General features: G+C 41.5%; 2 protein-coding genes across 6 annotated transcripts in view; both read left to right on the forward strand.

Moving 5' to 3' along the window:
• Positions 1 to 893: 893 nt before the first annotated feature.
• spon2a (spondin 2a, extracellular matrix protein) lies at positions 894 to 19,997 on the forward strand. Of its 3 annotated transcripts, none has more exons than XM_061788302.1 (7): positions 894 to 1,066; positions 3,395 to 3,485; positions 9,229 to 9,457; positions 11,631 to 11,851; positions 16,882 to 17,073; positions 17,421 to 17,592; positions 19,205 to 19,997. In XM_061788302.1, exons 3-7 carry the CDS (start codon positions 9,229 to 9,231, stop codon positions 19,390 to 19,392), a joined length of 1,002 nt encoding a protein of 333 aa, XP_061644286.1. In that variant the 5' UTR covers positions 894 to 1,066; positions 3,395 to 3,485; the 3' UTR covers positions 19,393 to 19,997. The 3 variants fall into 3 exon arrangements, with proteins under 3 accessions (XP_061644286.1, XP_061644289.1, XP_061644287.1); XM_061788305.1 differs by having other exon boundaries at positions 3,400 to 3,485; XM_061788303.1 differs by lacking the exon at positions 894 to 1,066 and having other exon boundaries at positions 3,377 to 3,485.
• Positions 19,998 to 23,135: 3,138 nt separating this feature from the next.
• The window catches only part of kdm3b (lysine (K)-specific demethylase 3B), a 29,970-nt gene continuing 27,452 nt past the window's right edge, over positions 23,136 to 25,653 (forward strand). For 2 of the 3 annotated variants that reach the window (XM_061788293.1, XM_061788294.1), the window contains exon 1: positions 23,137 to 23,653. In XM_061788293.1, the coding sequence (XP_061644277.1) occupies positions 23,447 to 23,653 (207 nt within the window). In that variant the 5' untranslated portion in view covers positions 23,137 to 23,446. Of the gene's footprint in view, positions 23,654 to 25,653 lie in introns of all 3 variants that reach the window. The other variant, XM_061788296.1, reaches the window with a different exon arrangement.

Consider the following 25,653-nt stretch of genomic DNA (forward strand, 5'->3'; position numbering starts at 1 on the left):
TGCATTGCTTCACTGTCTTGGCTCTTGTGCCATTGACGTGTGCATGCCATTGACAGGAAGCAACCTGAGAACTACTTTGGACCTTTGGCTCATTCACACAGTGTGTGTCTGTGTGTGTGTGTGTGTGTGTGTGTGTGTGTGTGTGTGTGTGTGTCTGTACTGTAAATTACCACAGTGTTCCAGGTAATCATCAAGATCTAAATGCCCTCTATTCTGTGCCCGGGGTCATTGCAGAGTTCGGAAAGTGAGTCATTTTGTGCGTCCACTCATGCATGCACACACTTGTGTATTTGTGCTGTTTCTCATTAGTGTGAGATACTGAGCTCGTTGACAATCAACAACGTGGGCTTTTTTCTTCATATACATATATACACTTGTATACTTATATATTACTCTCTACTCTTAGCTATTTTATAAAAACATTTCCACACACAGCCTCATTTAGTGTGAGCTTTGACATGATGATGGGTGAGGGGCAGCCCGTAACAAAAACCTCCCGAGTTGTCCATGTGCGTAGCAGCTGTAGGAACTGTTGACTACGTGTCTGACACACGCATGCACACACTGACCTGAAGAAAAGCAGCCTCTCAGCTGACATCACAGCTGGATCTGACACATCATGCAGGCTTTTCTTCTCCACTCATGAAACAATTGCGGACTCTATTTCTAAGTTCTCCTACTTTATTTTTCTGCTAACCCTACACCTGCTCACAAATACACAATGCAGAATAGTGAGCCCAATGTAGTGGTGATCAGCAGAGAGCGAAAAAGGGGCTGAGATGGATGTGAGGGACCGTGGAGGAGAGGAGCAAGGCTCTTTAACCTCCTTCCCATACAAGGAGAGGAGGGGGAGGAGAAAGCCAGAGAGGGAGGTGGGCGACCGCGTTAGACTGCAATGAGAGAGAAAGAGAAGGGAGGAGAGTGAGGGGATAAAGCCGGTAAAGGTTGATAAGGTTGCACCAGTGACAGCTTTGTCGACACGTGGAGCTTGCGTCCTCGCAGAGGTATCGAACGGGCCACCGGGCAGCAGCGCGACTCAGCCTCTGATTGACTTGAACCAACACAGGTAGGACACACTATAGCCTCCATTCACTCCCTCCATGCAGAGAGGCAATTTCTTTCAGTCCCTATATGGATGCAAATTGGAAAAAGACCTGGCGCTGCATTTGGAATTTCACTCAAGTGCATGTGAAGTTTTCATGTTGCACTGTGGAGTGTTTGCATGAATAGCAGTGCTTATTTTTGTTTTAAAAGCCACTGTATTATCACATATTACAGTATGCTGATTCATATACTATTATGTATTTATACCTCATCATATGTTTTAACTGGTGCTTTCCCAAACATCACTGCCACAAATAAGAAAAAGTACTCCCACTGCAATCCTACTTGTTACAGCCAAAATGCTGGAGTACATTGCAAAATATTATTTTCTACTACTAGCTACTATTTTACTTTATTGCATTTATAAGCGCATGCATGCATGCATGCATGCATGCATGCACACACACTATATGTAGTAACATGCATATGCATTTTTCTATTTCTACTATTCACGGAGAGCTAATTGAGAGCCGTGTAAGCTCTCTGTGGAGTCTGGCTTGTTCTGTAAGATGTGACAACAAAAATGTCAGGAAAAGCCTACTAGAAAAGCTTAATTTTATTTGGTGCACGAAATAGTGGCAGATGTGATGCTAACTTCCATTTAGCATGGGTGTCATTCTGACCACTGCTACATTCCCAGTTATAAGAGGTTGTGCACACACTTGCAGGCACATATCTCACTTGCTTATTTTTACAACCCCTCTCAAAAAGATATTTTGTTCTCAATTGAGCAGTACGGGGTAAAGGTTTCATTAATGGTGGAAAAAGGTATATTTATTTATCTCCAAAAACTTTTTACAGGGATTTGTAGACTTTTTCTATGCAATGTACATATATGTATATAATTACAGTACTGTCTAATATACCAGAATATTATACTTTTATGTTATATGTTTTAAGATTTTTATATCTAGCCAACTAGATTACTTCTACTTCAATTCTCTGTTCTCGGGCCCTGTCAGCCCCTTATGGGGCCCCTGCTTTAATTATCTTTATGGGGACCTTCAAGCATTCACCAGGTAAAATGCAGACACCCACTCTTCTACTCATAAAATAGTGCTGGATAAAAAGAAATAGAATAATTTGTGGTTTTGAAAAAATAAAACCGGTAAAATAGTCACAAATATTACTGTAAATATACAATTTTCATCAGTTGAATTTGTGCCCCTGATTGGCTGGAAGATGTCACATGGTTCCAATGCCAAATAGTAAAATACACATGGTCCATTTTGATCTCCAGCATATGTTACCAAATATGGTTGGTTCCTTGCTCAATAAAGGTCTGCTGAATCCATAATGTGCCAATGTTGCAAATTTCTTACACAATTGAATACTGACCATAACTGTCATTTCCCATTTGGCGGTCTCACCTTAAATTTGAGAATATCTCTTTCAGGTTCCTCCTCCTGCTTGCAATGGAGGCTTTGAAGAGCTGTAGTCTTTTGACTTTCCTCTCTGAACTTTTGCCCACTCTGTCATTGTTTCCCTTTCTCTGACTGCATGAGACAGTCAAGTTCTGTTCCAAACTTGAGTGTATTTTATCTCTCTCTATATGTCAACGCTTGCCAACTCTGAGCACATCTGAAGAGTACGGCGAGCGACTTTGCTGGCATCTTCTTAAATCCCACATCTGACCTGACTTTGCGCGTGTGCAATTGTGCGCTTGTGCGTGTATAACTCCGTGCCTGCGTATAAGAGCTGAGGTTAATGTATGTATTATCTCTGCATGACTCTGCCGTAATTACACAGTGAGGTGTGCCCGTGCGGCGGTACATTTGGCCCTGAGCCACATCCCTTGCTTTTATTATGTCTCCTGTCTGGGGGAGAAAGAGCCCAAAAAAATCACATTGTGTGTCTGTCTGTGTGCATTGATCAGCTTTTAGTGTGTGTAAGAGGGAATTCAAAATAAGCGTACCCGAAATACATTTCAAGACTGTGTGGTGCATATATTTTTAGCAGCAGTCATCAGTCCATGTCATGACTGTGTGTTGACTGATAGAGTTCAGTGTGCCAGTGTGGAAATAAATAAAATGTCTCTTAAGTGTGTTGTAGTGTGACATGTGTTCAGAGGGAAGGGCAAAAGACACCCCACCACCACCCCCACCAGAATCTTATCCTTAAGAATGGGGTCATATGGTGGCTGTTATTATCGCAACAGACTTGCATTTTGTTACTGAAAATATGGTGCATATTGTGTGTGTAAAGATATGTGAATTTCTTTCAAAGGCATGTGTGTGTGAGTGATGAGGAAAAATAGCCTGACAGGACTGACCTCCTTTTCCATCCTCAGCACAGAACAGACGGACGGGACAGTGGCCGTTAAGGAAAACCTCTGACTCCAGGTGGTGAACTTCCAGTAACCCGCATCGCTGAAAATCCAGGTCAGAACTCTTGTTGTAATCCTCACTCTCTGAAGCTAAAATAAGCAATGGACTCTTTTGGCAGTGACGTCCGCTCTAAATTACAGTGCTGAGAAAAAGTATTTGCCCTCTTCATTCTTTTTAAAAAAAATAAAAATAATTCATTTATTATTTCCCCCCTCTCCCAGTTTCCTCACTTCAGTGTTTAAGATCATCCAATAAATGTAAATATCAGACAAAGATAACCCAAGCTAACATAAAATGCAATGTTTAAATAGTGATTTTACTTCAGGAAAAAAAATCCATTCAAAGCTACCTGATGAATAGTCACTGTTTCCATTTCCAGGCTATTGTTTGATGTTGATGCACAAGCCAAATTCATGAGTTGTGGCACAAAAGTATCTTTGATATCAATAGAGCAACACATCACGTCATAACGGATAGACTTAAAGAGCTTTGTTTGGATTAATTTTGGAAAATACATTCATCTTAAAACAATATAGTAAATTCATTTATTTGTTTATTATGGAAGGTCAACCAGCTGCCGTTGATCCGCTTCATCATAATTAGCGCCACAGTAGTGGTTGATTGACTCTGTCAGCTGCGGTCAGCTACGCCCACCTCTGCCAGTCAGCCACACCCACCTGTTTAAGGCTTTGTTGATGACTTACTCATCAGATTGTTTGGCACTCATCCATCCAAGAAGCTCCAACCAACACTCCCCTCGTGAATCCCCGCCACTTTCCTCCTCCTACCTATAGTTCTGCCATATCACGTTTGCCCAGCCTTCTGCCTTCAACCACGAGTTCTGCCTTACCATTTTTGTTTGCCTGTCCTCGAAGCTGTTTGGGATTCTGCTACAAAGACAATGAAGTGTGAGGTTCCCCGTCCTGGTCTGTGTGAATTGTGGATTAAGACGATAATGAAGCGTGAGCAGCCCTGGCCTGCTATCTGTAGATTACAAAGCATTACATGATTTTGCCCACAAGATAAATTCCCAATCTTCAATGCCTCGCCATCTTGATGCGAAGTTAACTGCTCAGTATCCGCCCTTTGAAGTTACCTGTCCCAGGTGATATTAAAGTAATTTCCAACTATTCTGGTGGTCCGGTGTGCTGCACTCGGATACTGCACCACACTTGCCCCATGTCAGAAATAATCCACTGTAAAAAAATGGATGGAATGATTAGAGTGTAGGAATGTTTACATTATTGCGAACATGCTCTAACATCTTGCAGTGAGCTGCATTTCTTTTTACACACAAGCCATCGAAGGCAGGATGTTCTTGTAACTGCGCGGGCTGCCAGAGTGAAACGATGTCCCGCAATCAGCTACTTAGATTTTGTTAGCCATTAGCCTGGTTAGGACGCCGGTACGCTAATTCTCCTCTCATCCATTGTGTTTTCCTGCTGTTATCGGTTTTACTCGTCTATCTGCAGCTGATTTTAATTTCGAGATGCTACCGTAAGATCCCTCATTTGTGAGTGTTGGGACTAAACTCTTCACAATTACTATTTTAGAGTTGAAAGCAGCGTTTAATGGGCCCTCCTCAAAATGACATGTATCACAAAATTTCACCCTTCCGTCTAGTATACCCGCTTCCTATTGGGGCTCAATGGGACGAACTCCCGAATTGGAGTTAATCAAAAGTAGGAGCCCAGGAATTTGCCCAAAATGGCTCCATCAAACCAAAATGCCCAACCTCCCGTTAAATTGTTTTCAAGGGTCCTTGAGACTTTTTCATGTGTCCTATTTTGACAGAAATGTTTACCCTCTTTTTCTTGTTCTGAATTACACTGCATCTCTTCCAACAGAGCTCATTGCTGCCCGGCACAATTTGGTACTACACTGGTGAAGACTCACAACTCTACATTCGGACCGGCTGTAAAACAAAGATCGCTTAAAAACCTGCAGTACAGCGGGGGGAATAGGGCCTTCACCACGCCTGGTGCTTGGACCTAAATGATTTAACAGCGTTATTCCCGTTTTACCTTAGGTTTTTAATCCGCACTTCTTATTCCATGAGTAGAAGTCAATATACAAGTTACAAGAGCTGGAGAACAGATGTGTTCGGACATTGTGTAAACGGTTTCATTTGCTATGTCGTGATTTCCACAGAAAGTGACCTTGTTAAGCAAGTTTTGTCGCTTTGCATCTCACTGTTTATCCTATTCCTGCAGCCGGTGAGACAATCACGTGACAGTTTTTCTTTTTGTGAGTCTCTAGCCAGCAAGCATTTTTACAGCAGGCTCTTAAAACCGTGACGTGCTCCACACACGCTTCGTGGAGCCCGGGAATTGATAAAACACTTGTGACGTGCAGGCCTGCACTCAAGAAAAAAGTGTCAAGAGTTGGTGTTTTGCAGCTCCAAGGGCCAAGTAACACAATCTGACCTCTTGAAATAGACCTCAGGGACAATGTGCACACACGCGTGCTTGTTTGTGTACTCGTTGACTTGACCAAATTTAACTGAGGGCATTCTGCAGCTGCTCCTAGATTTAGTCATTGTATAGTAGCACGCAGAAACGATACAGCTGGTCGTCGAAGTCCGTCACTATCCTGTTTCTTTATCTCACGCACACACACGCGATGTTAAAAACTCTAAACATCTGCTAATAATACAACAAATAGGATTGCATTACCTTTAAGGAAGCTTGGCCTGGAGGAAGGCGAAAGGTGGGATGATAGGCGGATGAAAGGAGGGAGGGTGGAGGCATGTACACAGGATGTGTGAGGGGAGAAAAATAGATGGTGAGAGGAATGTTTGGAGGGACTGATGAAGGGATGAAGGATAGTGGCAAGAATGCACAGAGAGTTAGAGGATGGGGTTAATAATGGGGAATAAGGGATGAATTGCACAAGAAAGTAAGGTGATGAGTAATTGATGGGAGAAAGGAAAAGGATGGATGGATGATCGAAGGAAGGATAATGATTGAAAGAATGTTGGGAGACAGGGATTGTTGACTGAATGAAGAAAAAAAGATAATGGAAGGGTAAGTGGAGAAAAGGAGGACGAGTAGGATAAATGACGTAGTGGAGGAAAGGATGGATGTTCAGGTTAAACAAAAAAGGAATTGGATGGTGGGATGAATGAATGGTTAAAATGAGAATGTACAATGTTACCCCAATGTATTGTGGTTTATCATTTGTTAATTATTTTAACCATTGTTTTTAATGAGCTTGTACAATATACTTATTGACTGTAGTACCCTTGCGTGTGAAAAAGGAGAGCCACAGTCAATGCACTTTTTTTATTGAACACCAGATAAGAGTAAAACGCCTCTTAAAATGTATTTAATTTTTTTGTGTGTTCAATGTACATTTAGGATGTGTCTAAAAAGTGTGTTTTGTATAAGTTTGTTTTGATATATTTATGAGTTTAAATTGTGTGGGAGGGGTACCACTACAGTATACATTAAAAGGTATCTAATATCGCAGATTTTGACCTATTGTGGGTGGGTATGGAACATATCCCCCGCACTAAACAGGCTTCACTGTAAAGCACTTTTATAAGTGACTTGAGAAACATCTACAAATGATCCCGAAATGTCGAGGAAGCGAAAAATTGATTCAGATAGGTTTTTTCAACAAAGATTGGAAAACAAATGTGTGTATATTTCTGCTGCTGTGTCCATGGGTAATCGGTATTCATGCAGACAAATTTTTACAGTATTCACCATTCACATATTTCTCGTTAGCAGGTCGTATTCCCTTTGCACTTTATGCCAGGCCGATTTGTATTTCTAAAATGCTAACTGTCCCCAATGTTCTGAGTAGTGCAAAAGTATCAAGCGTAACAAAAAAACTTTTGAAAACAGTTAACGTCATAACTTGAGTTTGGAGATTCATTCATTCATTCATCTTCCATTCCGCTTCACCTCACTAGGGTCATGGGCGAGCTGGAGCCTATCCCAGCTATCTTTGGGTGAGAGCCGGGGTACACCCTGAACTGGTCGCCAGCCAATCGCAGGGCACATACAGACAAACAACCATTTGCATTCACATTCACACCTACGGGCAATTTAGAGTCTTCAATTAACCTACCATGCATGTTTTGGGGATGTGGGAGGAAACCGGAGTACCCGGAGAAAACCCACGCAGGCACGGGGAGAACATGCAAACTCTAAACAGGCGGGGCCGGGATTTGAACCCCAGTTCTCAGAACTGTGTGGCAGATGTGCTAACTAGTCCTCCACCGTCCCACCGAGTTTGGAGATATTTTTCTTTATTTACTTAAATAGTTTGATGGTTGATGAGCAACGTGGGTTTCTTAGGATTCATGTTATAATACCAGGGCAATATGTAATAAATAAATAGTTATTTAACAATATGTTGAAGAGTATCGTTACATTTATTTTACATTACATTTAGTTACATTTATTGTCTTCTAACTGGCCCTTGGTGAAAATAAGTTTGACACCCCTGCTCTATACCATTGGTGACCAGTCAATAACCATGCGAGCTGCGCAACATCATGTGAACCACTACACATGGAGGATGTGCCACAGAAAGTGCTTTGCTCAGAAATATTCCACTGACGGAATGAACAGTGCAGTTGCATGAAAATAAAGAAAAGCACTGCGCTTACTTTTTGCATGGTTTGGAGATGATGAGAAGGTGTGTTAACGCAAATATGCAAACATCAGACAGGCTTCGCCTCGCTGCGCCGCTTATTAAAGGAAGTCAGTATGACATGGCGGCCAGCGCGTGGTCAGTCGCTGAGGTCAGTTGGACAGCTCAGCAGACTGGATTTGTGTCTGTCATTAGGGATTGTATCCATATTGTCTTATTTTGGTACGGCTTCAGCGCCGGTGTAGAGAAACACAGACACGCAGCCAAGGGCTATAGAGGAATTAAAAAAAAGGCAAAAGGGGTTCAATCGGTTCACAAAGCTTAGATAAGATAGATGAGGTGCTTTATGAGCTCATACCAAGATTTTAATGCCTCTGATTGATTGTCCCGCATCAGTTACCTAAATGTTCATGATGACATCAGCTAGTTATGTACGTGACGATTTTATGAGGTGTATTCTCTAGCTATTTTTGTATGCGACTTTCGGCTTGTCCCATCAGGGGTCGCCACATTGAGTCACTCACATGATTTGTTTATCACAGTTTTTATGACTGATGCCCCTCCTAACGCAACCCAACCGTTTTTTTTTTTTAAATCCAAGCTTGGGAAAGGCAGTGGCCGGGAATCAAACCCGTGCAGTTAAAGTTGCAACATTGTGTTTTTTATTTCAATGCTTAGACTAGGCCTAGCCTTGGATGTTTGTGTAACTGTTGATTGTGTATTTGCTGCAGCTCCCAAAATGTTCTTCATTAAAAAGAAGACGAGAGTCTGTCCAGCAGGTTGTTTTGCCGACATGGCAACAAATAAATGTCAAAACAACCCGTTTTACAAGTTGATTTAGATCTGGTCCAGTCCCAACTATGTTGACAAGTAGGATGAGGGTTTTCTAGCCCTCCCTCCTTTGTTTTTTTAGCCTGAGTGTAGGCGATTGTGTGAATTTCACATCAAGCCACCTTGGCCTCATTATTGAGTTAATTGAGACCCATCAAATGAAGTTGCACAATGGCAGGCTCATATAAACAAGACAATCAGCAGTTACACAACAGAACATAAAAACAAGCACGTCTGGAGACTGAGAATGCTCTGTTTTTGCAGGAATTTGCTTTATTGTCAGAAGCGATAAACGGTGTTATTTAAAAGATGCACTCAACACATTGTGTATTGAATCATATTTCCCGTCTGTTTCTTTCAGATGATGCCACCTCAACAACTGAGGAGCAGTTGGCTGCGGCAGCTTCTGGTCGTACTTTTGAAGCTCTGCCTCACTTTTGCTGGTCCTCTGCAGCCACTCAACAGGACTGAATGCACAGCCAGAGGTCCTGCTTCCTACATTGTGGTATTTACGGGTCACTGGAGCCCACAGGCCTTCCCGAAGCAGTATCCACTGTTCCGGCCCCCTGCACAGTGGTCCAAACTCATAGGTGAGAACATACTGGCATAAAATACAACTTTTTTGACCTCGGAATTTTCATGCTTTGTATGACTTCAGCATTGTAGTTTTTCCCATCATTTTTCATGCTTCCATCATACACCAGAGAAGTTAATCAACACACTGATTTTGCAATTGAATCTATAGCAGCAGCACGGTGGTGAGAGGTTAAGCATGTCTGCCTCATATTTCTGAGGTTTGAGGTCCGAATCTCAACATTGGCCTTCCTGTGGGGAGTTTGAATGTTTTCTCTGAGTACTCTGGTTTCCTCCCACATTCCAAAAATATGTTTCTTAGGTTAATCAAAGACTCGTGAGTTGTCCGTTGGTGTGAAAGAGCGTGTGAATGCTTGTTTTTCTATGTGCCCTGTGATTGGCTGGCGACCAGTCCAGGGTGAACCCTGCCCCTTGCACAAAGTCAGCCGGGATAGGCTTCAGCTTACCCATGACCCTCGACTGGATAAGTGGTATAGCAAATGGAAGGATGGTTTCTTACCACAGTGCCATCAGCAGCATCTGGTGACTCACTGTCCCACTTGCCCCTAGTGCAAAATCGCCACTTTGTTTAATTGAGTGTGGTCCATTGTGGTCGATGACATTCCAACTTCATCCTTTTCCATTCCAAACCGTTCAGATTGACCACTGATTGATATATTTTTTTTGCTTTCCATGAAGTGTCAATTTATGGCCTTGCTGTCAGCACGCACTTCTGCTCACGGACACGAGCAACGGCGAGATGTTAATGAGCTAAGTGGTGAGGAGCAGACGGCCTAAACGCTACCAGATGGGTTTCTGTGTTTCTCTAACTGTCTCCTGACTGTCCAGCCATATCTATAATATTTTTCTATTCCCCCTACACCCCCACATTTCCACTGGTTTACCACAGTGCTGGCGATAAAGAGTGCAGTGGAGGTTTGGGGCTAAGAGAAGGTGGATGATGACTCTCGGGGCGTGGGCATGGTTAGACCTTACCTCAGAACTCGGAGCAGAATTGGAAACAATTCAAGCTCATCTCTGCTGTTTTTTCCCCCCAAGCAGGGATGGATGGTAGATGTTTATGCATGTGTGTGTCCGTATGTGTTTGTGCCAGACCACGGTTGTGCGTCAGTGCCTGTGGCGACTGCGGCTTTCTTCAGTTTCAGCCGCACCGGTCCTACCTTGCCAGAAGATGATGGCCTACTTACGCCATAAAGAGGCATAAACCAGAGATTTAGATCCAGCCATAGTGGCAACAGTGTGTCATCTGTGGATTTGAGAGGGCGTAAGCAGTCAAGATGTGTAGAGAATGATTCGAGGCTCCCTACTGACGGGACAAGGACACTGCAATGGGAGAATGGAGTGTGTCAAAAAATGACGAGAGTACGGGGTGACTTAACATCTTGGTGGGGCTTAAAAGAAATGTGATGGGTTACTGAATTTCAAGGTTTTGATGCTTATGTGAACCTAGTTAGGATGGAAATGCAATCATGGGCATAGGTAATGAGAGGACGGGGAGAAACAGGATAGCGTGTAAAGTGTCCTGGTCACGTTGTGTGTGTGGCTCGGTGCGCTGTGTGCATTTATACACGTGTCAAGATTATTTAAGTATGACTGCGTGTGCTTGTGTGTGCGTGAACCTTGCAAAGTGAGGTAAGGCAGAACCATCAGAGCATTTGTCAGCGTGTTTCTGGCTAACCCCACTCTGGCCTTAAAACCACAGGTCCAGGCCAGTGGGTCTGTGGTTTTCAATAAGGAACTCCATTTTAACTTAAATGTGAGTCCCTTCGTAGATAACTAGAACTAAAGTTGAGAGTGTGAAACTAATGGTTTTGCACAAAAAAAGAATCAGTAAGGGTTTTATTGTTTTTAAGTTTTTTAGGAATCAGAGACCCATAGACCTGAACCTCTTAACACTAAACCCCTTTGGTTTTATCTGCACTTTATGGCGAAAATATGCAATCATGTCAAAGATATGCATTTACGGTAAGTAGTTTTTGGGGGAATTATCTGTTTAAATGCAGGAAGTTGGAGACAGTCATTGAAATACCTACAGACTCCAGCGCGGTGGAAATGATCTCAGCGTCTGGCAGAGACTCTGTGGTCCTTCACTGACATTGGGAAGCATTCCAAAGAGTAAGAATCTCACTGCTGTCTTCTCTTCTTTCTTGTGTGTCTTTCTCACTTCAGCGGTGAGCCATAATCGCCATTTTCAGCTCTGGGAGGAGGGCGCTAAAGCCAGTGAAGGGGTGCAGCACTTTGCTGAAGTTGGCGTGACGGTGGAGCTGATGAAGTCGGCCAAGGAGGCAAGGAAGAGACGCTCAGTCGGCAGCATGTACCGGACAGCCGGCATCCCGAACGGAATCGGGCACAGCTCCACCGAGCTGCTCATGCTGCCCAGGAACTCACTGGTACTTGAAGCAAAACTCATTCACAAAAACACACACATAAGCTTAGACAATGTAAAAAGCCACATTTCCTACAAACGGTCCAGTTCACCTCAGGACGGTATGGTTTGGAGCTGTGAACTTTGAGCACTGCAGGGAGTGTCGAAGGAAAGGCAATTGCTGTGTCAGCTGTTTAAATAGTGTGACATCATAGAAGTGTGACACAATGTAACTGGGCTAAAGCTTGACTAAAACTGGGCATCCAGTGTGCGAATTAAACGTTTCAAGCCCGAATTTGAGTCGTCCGACTTACTTCAGAACAAGGGCCATTGTCTTTTCAGGCGTTGTCTTATATCCTCCTCTTGTAATTTGAAAATTTTCTTATTCTTTCAGTATTTTTTATTTTTTTTTTAACTCAATTGCTGTTACCTCATGGCAGAAGAAAAGAGGAGAGCGAACCTGAATTTGTCCGGTCGAAAAGAAATGTAGACTGCATTCATAAACACGACCAAATACAAATGTTGGAGTCGTAGTACAACGCAACAGTGGCGTGCGCACTCGGTTGGGACATTGAGGATGTCAATCTTCGTGTCTTTTCGGCATCCAATCAATGAACTTCCTTGGGGCGAACCCACACTACCACGACCGCGTTATCAGGAATCCCACATGGGTTCCTGGCAAAACACGTTCTACTCCAATATTAATGGCCCTGCGACACGCCGCTGCACAATGATTGGCTGTTGTATCCCGGTAGAACATGCCCTACTGCTTTCAGATGGGAAAAGGAGTATGTGACTTAAGTGTGGCAAGCGTTAACATGAATCCCACTAACCCTAACCCACCGTAATCTAACCTTAACCGATCCTAAACCACCTTAGCCCGCCCCAACCCTAGTCCTAAACCTAACCATAACAAATTTCTGTTTTTATTTCCTACAAATGTGATACATGTTTGGGATGGTCATCTCATTACATCTGTGTAGCCTGCCCTTCCCGCAATGAAGGAGCCAATAATGTTACAATGTGTCTTAACAGGAACGTGTGTGAGATTCCTAATAACACACCACGACCCTTGAGACTTTTTTGACAATGAATAAAATTGTCTTCATTGAAATGTAGTGCTGAGCTTCCCTGTGATATTGTTCACCAAACGCTTGACCACTGAATCCGCCACCTAATCAGACCGGTGTTTAACCAGTGCTGAAGCCCTGGAGCCACATGCATCCTGCGCAGTCTGGGCTCTGTACGCCTGACGCCTGTCCCACTGAACTCGGTCGGATTATGAGATGACTTTAAATCAATAGTTGTGCTGCTCGCATCAGCTTTCTTGAGTTACATTACAAGATAAATACAGCTAATTCTTTGGAAATTCTCGCCCATCTAGCACCACGACAGTTTTTGAGACAGGTTTTACTTTCCCTGAACTATTTTTAGGTATGAAGACTGACACCAATCTGATTTTTGGATGTGCAATAAGAAGGCACAACCCTAAGTCTACAAAGATGGTGTAACACCTCAGGAAATAGAAATGACGCCACTGTGATGCCACTTTGTGTACACAAGTCTCAACACTTCTGTAATGTTGCACCACTGTGCCAAAGTCAGATATTGTTTCATCATTCCAAAACAGCATAAATATCTGGATTAAGCTGTCATGCAGTTTAGGCCACTCAGCCTCTTGGTGTAACACTTTAAATTATTTAAAGTAACAATTTGTACTCATTTCACATTAAAATATTCAATTAAAATAATAAAAACTGATAATGTTTTTATTGTTGCCAGATCACCTACTTTAGTGGTCTATATTAGTAATGGACTAAGTGTGAGTACTAATTTTGCTGCTCAGACTTCTGTACAGTCCATATAAAAACTTGCTGAACACCGATCCGTATAATAATAATAATAACACAGTAGCATGTTTAGCACAAACATGCATCGTCATTTGTGGTGTACCAAATTCAAAGTTATTTTATTCATTGATATTTACGGTAGTTACCATTAGCGGATTAATAGTAACTGTGTTCAAGCCTGCCAGGAAGTCGGAAATATCTCGCTTGGTGTTTAGAAGGTTCAGTTGTTCAGCTAAATATGAACTAAAAGTCAAGACTGACTGACCACCATGATACGCTAGTATTTGTATTATTTGTGAATAAATGATTTACAGTTCTGAAAAATTAACCCAATTTCTATTGGCAGCATTGATCATTTTTAAAAATACTTTTTACTAAATAAATTTAGGACATCACGGTAGCCTAGTGGTTAAGACATCTGTCTCACGTTTCTGAAGTTTGGGGTTTAAATGTCGACTCAGGGCTTCCTGTGTGGAGTTGGTATGTTCTCCCCATGCTTCTGTGGGTTTTCTCCGGGTGCTATGGCTTCCTCCCACAAACCAAAACATTTTGCTGCAGTCCAGGGTGTACCATCCCTCTAGCCCATAGTCAGCTGAGATAGGCTCCAGCTCACTCGTGACCTAATGAGGATAAGTGCGAAAGAAAATGGAAGGATTCATAACTTATTATACATATTACATAGCGAGTTCCCCCACTGTTGTGTTATGTCAGACTTTTGCAGAAGTCTAGGTACATCAAGTACGCGAGTAGAGTAGAACTACGACCTCTGAAAGTGCAATCCACTTTTCCTACTTGAACGTTGGAAATTTCCAAATTCCCAGTTTTCTGGAATGGAACATGACACTTAACATACGTACACTATATGTACGCTGATAAAAGAACACTTTTTTAAGTCGGCAAATATCATGCATGGTACATGCAATACAGTAAAAGCATGTTTTCTTTTTTAAACCTAAGTTTTTATCTTGAACCAAAGTCCCGAGTATTTTTATTAACTCCAGTGAGGAGTTCACTGTGAGATGAAGATTGCAAATTTGATTTCGTGCAACTTTGGTTGTCACGACATAGTAGCTGTACTAAATTATAAATTTGAGAGGTCAACCGTGGACTAGTTTGTAGTTGGGACTAAATTTGACTGGTTTATTAAACAATAAAAAATATATTGAATCCACAGATTTTAATATTGAAATAAAATGGTATTTTATGTGTACAGTATAGCACATGTGGCTCATGAATAAGAGTGACAGTGGTGTGTTTTTTAGTCATGGGTATGTGTCTGGTGACCTACATATCTTTATTGGATGTTCTACTGCCTGAACTTGAGAGCCCTGAAAATCATAAACAATCCCGTTTGGTTGTTGTCAGCTTGTCATCTGTCTGCAATGCTTGTGGCTGCTTTTGAATGGGTTGAATGCTTCTAGACGAGGGGACGATGTGGCGGAAAGGCAATGCCGGGTCAAACAGTTGTGTGGTTTGTCGAACATGACAGAATGATGAGAGTCTGTTGACAGCATAATCTATTATTCAGCTTTTGTGGATGCATTTTTTTTCGAGGCCCTCCTTCTCTCTGTCAGTGCACAAAACTGGAATCCCACAAGTAATATCCTCATGCACTCTTTAAATGAACTGTCAAAAAATCCTTGTAGAGTTAAAAAACAAAACTGTACTTCTGCTGAGATGGTCCAATACATCGTTCGCTCTTTGCTACCCAGCATGCATTGCGGCATACAATGCTGAACTATTTTCCCGTTATAAGGACATTAATCATAATCGCTTAAGTGTGTTAATGTAAACTGTAGTTCGTTGAATGTATGTTTCAATTAACTGTCAGGTTAAATTTATGTTGCACATTATTAACCTGAAACTGTGACTTGTGTGCAGTTCCGTAGATTGTCAAGTAGAGGTTAGCATTAGCTGGCATTTTACCTGTTTATGCTAGCATGCTTTTCCTAGTAATAATGCAATATTTTCTCCTTCTCCATGACCAGCGTTACGAAATGATTGATTGACAGCGTCTCTATTTTCTTCTCTAATGGTAAACAACCTGTGGAATCGCAACCAAGCGATGTTTGCCATCTAGTAGTGAATGGTGTAACTACATATTAGAACTGGTCATGTATGGTGGAGGAAGCATCTTTATAATGTTCCGAAATTAATTGAGGGCCACTCTGAGTGTGGGTGCGAGCCACATGTAGCTGCCAGTTGCCCATTTCTGCCCTAGCTGGTAGACGAGTTTTCTTTCTTGATATAAAGGTAGCTGTCTTGTGGGACCTTTGACATGGAAACATTGGGCCCAGGACAAGGGACACCCTCTGAGAGGCCGAATGGAGATGGGAGGATTGGAGGAGGCATGGATGTAAGCAGAGCAGGAGAGAAATGTACAAAGGAATTGAGGGCTCCTTGGAGGATTTCTGAAAAGCAACAGGGCCCCTTCGACATCCTCCTGTTGAAGTTGTTTGATGTCTGCTCGAGTGTCACCCAACAGTCCAAAACATCCTTTCCAAATCATCCAAAGCCATTCATGTCAAGCTGTCCTATTCTGAGCAGCTCCTTACATGCAAATGAGATTCTACGGCTTTCTGGTTGTCAGCCACCTCAGCATGTGCGGACCCCCAGGCCACTTCCTGGATGAGGTCATAAACTCACTGAAACATTCGTCACACATGAGCCAGCCCAGTGCAAGAAGCTAAGTGGGGGCATACACATTGTGTGTGTGTTTTGTTTTTATTATTGGGTTAAGACTTGGGTTGAGATGGTTTTTACTTTAGGTTTCTCATACAATGAAATCACTCAACAACTTGAATAAAATCCAATGCATGAACAGTATAAAAATGTCTGCCTTGTGCAGACCTCTGCCAAGGCTAGTAAATCCGAAACATACTGTATCTGTTGGACTTATTGAGAAATAATGAAGTGCGAGATCACAGTGTACCAATCCTGACCTATAGATACAGATTCATCTGCTGAACTTGGTTGGTCAATAGGCCCCAATGCAAGTGGACTGTAACAGCGAGAAATGAAAATACATTCTTGTATTTGCACCAAAAAAAAATTACAAAAAATAAAAACAGCACCTCTTGCCCTTAGCAATGGTAAATTCTGACCGAGAGTGTGAGAGAGGTACTCAAAGGTAACCATAACATTAGAAACACTACTTGGTAAGATGCAGACACACCTTCATAGAATTATTATAATGTTTTTTCAGCTGTCTCTGATGGTGAAGATAATCCCCAGCCCTGACTGGTTCGTTGGGGTGGACAGCCTAAACCTTTGCGAGGGCAGCCACTGGAAACAGGACGTGACCATTGACCTGCAACCTTATGATGCCGGGACAGACAACGGCTTCACTTTCTCCTCCCCCAACTTTCCCACCAGCCCCCCAGAAAACATCTCAAAGGTAAATCGGCTTATTTGCAAGGTGCCTATTTGATCTTTAGTTAAGGATATATTGTATACTGCATACATTAAATATAGAGCGATAGATTAATGTCCATTATTTCCACTGTGTGACAAGATGAAGTCAAATCTCACCTTCTAGTATGAGAAATAGATTTAGAAGTGGGATTTCACCACATTTCCCCTAAATGAGAGAGCTTGGCAGAACTCACCTGACCTGAAGCCACTGGAGTAGAGTTTTTAAAAAAAAAGACCCTTCTTACATAACAAAAGTTGGGCTATTGGACATTTATCGGCTCTCTCTGTGAATTATGCCTGACTCTGTTTTGGTTTCTGTGTGTCTTTCAGATCACCTCTCAGATGCCAAACCACCCCGCCAACTCCTTCTACTATCCACGACTAAAGGAACTTCCACCCATTGCCAGCATAAAGATCACACGGCAGAGCAGATCTCTCCACCGCCACGTCCCCATGTCCAATCATATCCTCCCAAACTCCATTAGTCCTCAGAGATTCTCAGGTGAGTCCTAGAGAAGGATTAAGATGAGAGAATAAAAAAATCTACCTGATGTTTATTCATTACAAATATGTAATAATGTTGACTTTTGATTAACCTTTTCAGAGCTATAATATTTCAACAATGTTTATTGTGAGGTTAGCAGTATTGGAGAATTGAACTGCATCATACTGGGGGGTGCTTGTGGTGACCTTAAGTGGTGTATATACATAACAGTTTTTAACATCTTAACCGAGCTTTAAAATTTGAGAGACCCCACAGGTCAGGATAATCTTTTAGCGACATCCGAGAATCAGGCCTGACTTTCATCGGAAAGGGGGCGTCTCTGGGCCTCTTTTTATACAGAACACACTCATGGCGCTATACACAGTATTTCAGGGATTCTGCTAGAAATATTTAGCTACAGTGAGCATCACCATACTGCACAATAAGCACTAGTCATCAGAATATCCGTGCTTGTCTCTGTCTACTGAAATATCTTGTCACAGTTGCTAATAAAAGGCTCTCGTGTGACTCTTCCCCAGATTTTGTAAACCACAGCAACAGAAGACCGTTAGCTGTTCTCCCAGTCTGAATAGTCCTCATTATGAGTGAGCGTCACTGCGTTTCATTGATTTGTAAACTGCTGACATTTCGCCCATCTGTTAGCTATAGTATACCAGTTGTATACTGTATATGCACAATGTATGTGTATTTTTATTTTTTATTTTTCTACAATACCACATCATATAGGGATGTGTATGCGCCACTCGATTGCATGAGAACACACGTTGGATACAAACACAAAGAAACAAAATGCTTTTCCTGAGGTGATCACAATGTGTCTCTTAAACTAAAGTTGAAAAGTATTTCAGTGCTCATAAAGCTTAAAAGTATATTTGGAGTAAGGAGAATACCTATAAAATATAACCTGTCTAAAAGATTTCTATTATTATATTTCATGGTAAAGTCTAATTCTAGGAAGCCAGGACAGGCAACGAATGCTATTTTTCCAATCCTCAAGTTTAAATTAATCTTTTAAATTGCATTTATCAAATATGCAATCAGATCAACATACGGGAAGCTCTGCTTGATGATTTTTTAAATTTTTTTAAATCAATTTTATGTGTTTTTGCAAGGTATTTTTTGCCGGGGAAGAAAAAGGCACCAATTCGGTGGTATGGCCCAGTTAACAATAAAGGTGGCCAAGTTGTTTACGCATACCTTGTATCTCTAAGGTTTTGGGATTCTAATTCGACGCTGGCCTTTCTGTGTGGAGTTTGCATGTTCTTGGGTGCTTTTTTTTTTTTTTTTTTCTGGGTACTCCTGCTCCCTTCCAAATTCAAAGTTAAGTGAATTGAAGACTCCAAATTGAATGCGAGTTCAAATGGTTGTTTGTTTATATCCAACCACTCAATCAACATTGGAATTGTTGTCACATACAAGTCCAGTCTTCCTGGCCACGATCAAGTTTCTGATGATGATTATGATCAATCCTATTTGTATCCATGTATCCTGAACTAAAACTATGGTTATTGTCATTTCCATGCTTAATTACAGTGCTATTGCTCTTCCTAGTGGTAAGTCAATGAATTGCAATTTCATGTGCACATTTCTTTTTTTCCCACTAATACAGTGACACCGCTCGACTGTGAAGTGTCTCTCTGGTCATCCTGGGGCTTGTGTCTTGGCCCCTGTTCCAAAGGCGGCGTCCGCCATCGCACACGCTACATCCTTCTCCGACCGGCCAATGCTGGTGACCCTTGCCCCGAGCTGGAGGAACAAGCTGAGTGCGTACCACACAGCTGCATGAAGCTCCAGTAACCCACAAAGCACGGGCGCTGCCAGTAAATTCGACACTGGGACTCATGTTAGTACTGCTGGACTGAAAACCCTTCCTGCATTATTCCCTCAGTAATGCAAAGGATTTTCCTCCCTGTCAAGACTGCATTTATCGTGTTGCCTTTTAGTTTTAGTGTCTGGTGTCTTCTTCGATGGCAAGTGTAGCAGATCGTTGGACCAATGGGGGGGAAACACTTCTGATGTGTTGAGGTTAAATGAATTCAAATGTCATCTGTGTTATGTAAGTCAAGTGCATGCCACAGTAGCACAAATGTAACATTCACACACAGACACCAAATTAATTTCACCAACTTTTAGGCATGAAGGCATTATTTTATATAACCTTATACTGCACATGCAGCTCTTTCCAAAATAACCTCACAGTGAATACAAAATATTTTTCAGGCTGACAGGAATAATGGTTCGAAACAGTTAAGGAGTTGGTTTGTTTTATAACAATGTTTTATTTTTATTTTTTTAAAAGAATATTTGTACGTTATTTTATTGTAATGTTGAAGTTTTGTATATACTGTATTGCAACTCTTGTATTACTCATGAATAAACGTGGAGTGTTTTTCAAAACAGGACACGTCTGTGTGGTGCTCCGTTTGGTAACACGATCATGATACAAAAGCAAAATACACCACTGACATTTATGGAGCCATAGAAGTTACAGCTGAATAGCTTGGTGGACTGTTTGCATGTTCACCCGGTACTTGCATCCCAAAACATTCATGTTAGGCTAATCAAAGACTCTAAACTGTCCATTGCTGTGAATGTGAGTGTAAAAGTTTGTCTATTGTATGTGTTCCCTCAGTTTGACTGGCGACCAGTCCAGGGTGAGTTGGGATAGACTCCGCCTCACCCACAACCCTAATGAGGACAAGCCAGCACTATAGGGGATATAGTGCAGTATGTTGTCGTAATAAAATTAATAAAACGCGATCTATTCACAAATGATTTTACCGGACAAGTCTTAGTGTAAATACATTTACTTTGCACTACACAACGCTTGCATTTTCCAGAAATACACCTTCCTGTTTATTATGTGACCGTCAAGCTTCTGTGTTATATCAGGTTGATCTCCTTTTTCAAATTAGGAGACTATGAGGCTGATAAAAGACATTGTTGATACCAGCCTGGTGAATAAAGACAACTTTATTGACAGCTAGCAAGTATCAGATTCAAATTCTGCAGTTTTTGGGAGAGGTCTAGTCAGTGGAAAACTTTGAGTCGCCCGCACCCCGACAACTGCTTTTAAAGCCTATAGAAACCAGAGGTAAACCATCGTTCTTTACCAATTAGGTCTTTAAAAATAATAATAATACCATCTATACTTGGACATACTCATAAAACATTTGACACCTTATTTTACCCAACAGCAGAGTCAGACAGTCTGAAATATGGCCTATGGAAAGTAACATAGGATCTGCGCCGAAAGTAACATAGGATCTGCGCCACTTGGCTAAAGGTTGTTTTAGGATGACCTCTGACCCCATGCATGCGCACACAGAGAGGCTTCTGCAGTTGTTGGAGGTATGCCTGGACTTCATTTTAGTTTTATTACAGTATATAGTGGTTAACTTCTCTTTAACGTGTATGACATTTCCATGGGAATTTTTTTTTTTTATGCTGACCACAGATTGTTTCACTCTACATCGCTTCCTATGGGGAAGAATTATTTTGAAATGACAACAACTTGAAAGTAAACCAGCTTGTATCTTAAACACAAAATTACAGTGCTATGAATAAATGAATGTGATTTGTTACCAAAATACCAGTCACCATCCTAAAAGATTCATTCATCCATTTTCTATTCTGCTTGTCCTCATTAGGGTCGCGGGTGAGCTGGAGTCTACCCCAGGTGACTATGGGTGAGAAGTGGAGTACAGCCAGCCAGCCAATCGCAGGGCGAGTACTGAATAAACAAACTAAAATTCACACGTATGGACAATTTGACAAATTAACCTCACGTATGTTTTCGGAAGGTGGAAGAAAACATGCAAACTTCATGCAGGACAGCTGAGATGTGAACCCTACACTCTTAGAACTGTGAGGCAGAGACGCTAACCACTAGGACATCATACTGCCATTCTAGACGATCATCTGATTTGATTAACACAAGAGAAAAAAAAAGGGGGAAAAAAACAACAACACAAGTTAATATTTCATTGCTGACCCTGAAGGTAAATTCTATTACAGCTGACTCCCATCTCACAGTGATATGTTTTTGATTGTTTAGCGCCATACAGTGGTCACTTTTAATAGGGCAAGTATAACAACGTATATTCCCAGGAAAGCGTCAATCCTGTATCTGTATATCCTGTATATCTTTAACTCTGAATGTGGGCCTTTTGATTGGCAGTTGTGATGTCAGCAAAGTGAAGACGCAAAGGAACATTTCAGATGAAAGTACAAAAGAGACATAAGCTTGAACGTTGGCTCAAATCAGAGTCTTTAATGTTACCGCTCATGAGAATAAAGCGAATGAAAGGCATCAGCGATTATGTCATCCGTGATCACATCCAAGGGCATTCCAATACTATGCAAAAATGTATATAAACAAAAAAACAAAACAAAAAAAAAAAAAATATATCACAGTATGCATGCACCTGTGCAAGGTACCCGATATATAATTTTGAGCAGTTCAAAATCATGTATCAACATTCTAAAAAATAAAATAATACACGATTATTAAATGTATTGATGTAAGCAGATTGCTACAGACTTTTTTTTTTTTTTTTTTTTCGCGAGTCGAACTTGACTGTAGCAAGCTCTGGCCAACCGGAGGAAGGAAAAATGCTGACGTCATCGAGGGCCAGCTCTGTGGTCCTGTGAGGATGAATTTGATTGACCCCTGGCATTTTTACTTGTTTCATTGTAAGGTTATTCTTTGTATTTGTTGTGTATACAATATGTATATATTACACTGTATTATTGACTTCATCGTACTTGTTGTATTGTTAAATAAAGATATATTTTTTTAAAGTAAGGACAAATTTGAAATATGATCGGTTACTGAAACAGTCCCGTTGCTAATATAGTCTAATTTAACTTTCAATTGGCCAGCACTACTGATTTTGAAGGCCCTGGGTAAATTAGACAGCCCATCGAGGCCGAAACCTGATTGGACCCAAAATATATCACCTCCACCTAAACAGAGAAATGCTCCGAAATGAAGGTAATAGACTACTGGGGGGGAAAAATAAAAACATTTCATGGAGAAACTATTCGAGTTGAGGTCAGTGGTTCTGGTAGTGCTAAGGTCAGCAGAATAAATACATTGATTGCATTTCTGTTTAAAACAGTGGAACTAGGTGGAAGTATTGTGTTTGTATAAAGATCAGAGAAGGGCGTGTGTGTGTTCGACGTTGCATTAACGTCGTAGTGTGTGTGTGTGTGTGAGAGAGACGCTGATCTCCTTATCCATGAAAGAAAGTGGACTTTTATTGTTGTGGTTTTAGTTAGCAGTGGCACGGAAATGCATTGATTGCATTGCCGTTTACTGGGTGAAATGTGTTTATCTGAAGATCAGAGAAGCGCGAGTGTTGAACGTTTCGTTCAACATATTATGTGTGTGACGCCGGTCTCCTTCATCATATCAAGAAAAGAGGAAGAACTGCGGGCGAGGTTTTGTTGTCCCTGCAACAAGCCACCCTTCCGCAGTGGTACGGAGTGTAATTTAGGGTTTAGCCACTAGAGGTCGCTGCTCGCCCAGACATGATCCGTGTGTCCGCAGTGCTGCTTGCCTACGAGGAGTGCGTTTGATTGTTGCAGGGCTCAATGGCGGACGTAGCAGGGTAGTCGCGTACATCACCGAGGACAATAATAATCTCAGTCGTTGTCAATTCCCTGTCGCCGTCCGGTACGCCGCTCGATTTCCAGTTTGCGGTGTATTTAGCGCCACAATTCGCGGCGGCTATAGGCTACCCCCCCTCCCTTGTTCGTCTTTTCGCACTTTCGAGTTCGCATCCGAGCGAGGAAGTTAACACCGTTCATGCTGGCTCGATAGAGGCAGCTAGTTTGCGGGCGAAACATGGGGGAGTCTCTTGAATTGATTGGGAAACGTCTACTCTTGCTCCTCGGCGACGGAGGGACTGCCAACGGATCCGAGTCGGAGCAGACGCCGCGAGCCCGGGACTGGCTGCGAGGGACGGTGCGGGCAGTGAGCGTCATTGGCCTGGGCGTCCCGGAGGCTAGCGGAGGAGAGGCGACAACAACAACTCCTGCTGCGGGACTGACGGTCGGTGTTTACATACGGTGTGCTGTCGCGCAGTGCACCGAAATAACAACCAGCGAAGTCTTAATATCTCACAGTTGTTGTTTTGTTTTCTCACCCAATTTGCGCTTGCGTTAATGCGGGTACATTTGTTGACACAGCATCAGCTTTGCTATGTCCGACCAACGAGCTTGCTAACGTCATAGGCTGTCGGCTGAAGCCAAACTCGAGACCGAGGATTCTCCGGCCTTCGCATTGTTCGCTTTCTACCATATTAACGCGTGTCAACCACCTTCTGAAATATTACTAAAAGTCTCCAGCACCCATAAAGAAATAACTTTATTCGGATTAAATGTTTGCAAAAGAAAGACTATTAGATTGTTTGTGCTCTCCTTCTGCAATGACAAGTAACATTAGCTTCTAGCTTGCCAGCTGTATTTAGTCTAGTTAGCGGCCTTATAAGTTGCGAAACACTTCATTTAAGGTCGTTGTTTACCAGCGAGGACAGTGTTTTCAATTAACATTTCAAGCATTGGAATGGATTTGGCAAAGATGGTCATTCTACGCTGTGTAAGGTTGCCTAAGAAACACGTTGAGGTGGATGAAGGTGGGTGACCTACATAAATGAAACCAATTAGGTAGTTGGAGAAAACCTTCCCCAAGATAATACTTTTTTAAAATCTATGGCAAAGCCTTCGTCGATGCTGTAAATTCTTGTGAACGCTGAGATGTTACTTCCCAATATACATTACTCCATCAAACATATGCAACCTATTAGAGCTATAATTAGTTCATTCATCGAAAACTAATCGATCATCAAATTAATTAACTATTTTGATAATTGATTAAGCGCTTGCAGCCATTGTTTAATTTATAATTGTCCAAATCCTCTGATTTCAGCCTCTCAACAGTAAATATTCTGAGATTTCTGTATTCCTACATGAAAGAAGACATTGAAAACATTTGCTTTTACTTTGGAAAACAATGACGAACATTTTTGCCCATTTTCTGTTATGGCCCAAACCAGTAACTGAATCCTACTCAATTTATGGAAATAAGAGTCATCTTAATCTGTTATGAAAATAATTATTTGCAGCTGTTTCAACAATGTTGGTAAAACATCACTCCCTCTTGTGATATTGCCTAATTGTTGTTTATTTAGTTTTGTTTTAATCATAAAACAATACCAAATAAACAGCAATAATCAGTTCATAAACACTAATCAGGAAAAAAATATTTTGTAATGAACTTGAAATGCATTTTATGCAATTATTTGATTAATCGATGGAATAATTGATAGAATAATGGATTCTAAAAATATTTGGTAGTGACTGCCCTACATCCTATATAGCGAGGAGTGTCTTTATTGAGTTCTTGTTTGTATTTCTTGTAAATTTATTTTGGCCACTGCAGTCAACAGACCTAAGCTGATGCTTCATCCCAGTGGATTTCTTTAGGGTTATGTTACACTATATTCAAGGAAATCACTGTTGTGTTAAGTCATAAGACAAACATGCTAAGAAATTGAAAACCTCTTTGTCAAAAGTGTGGTAAGTGCATTAGGACTATACTGTTGAACTTGGTTTTATGTTAAAAGTGGGGGTTTCCAGCAAAGATTTATCACAGCTCAATTCACCATTGTACATTGATTGTAATGGTTTTTATCACAGTATTTTTCTTTACTATCACGAGTAAAGTTTTGCACGGATACAAATACAAAAATTAATGTATTGTTTTTATCCTCTGCATTATACTTATTTGGAAAAATGTAAAACATACACTATATTGCCAAAAGTATTGGCTCACATGCATTGATTCACACATTTTAAGTGTTATTCCAATCTAAATCCATATGGTTTAATATGATGTTAGTGTACCCTTTGCAGCCATAAAAGCGTGAACTCTTGTGGGAAGACTTTCAACACGGTTTCACAGTGAGTTGATGGGAATTTTTGCCCATTCCTCCAGGAGCATATTTTTGTGAGGTTACACACATATGTACATAAGTATTCACAGCCTTTGTC

This window comes from Phyllopteryx taeniolatus, chromosome 10 (genome assembly GCF_024500385.1).
Source record: "Phyllopteryx taeniolatus isolate TA_2022b chromosome 10, UOR_Ptae_1.2, whole genome shotgun sequence".
NCBI lineage: Eukaryota > Metazoa > Chordata > Actinopteri > Syngnathiformes > Syngnathidae > Phyllopteryx > Phyllopteryx taeniolatus.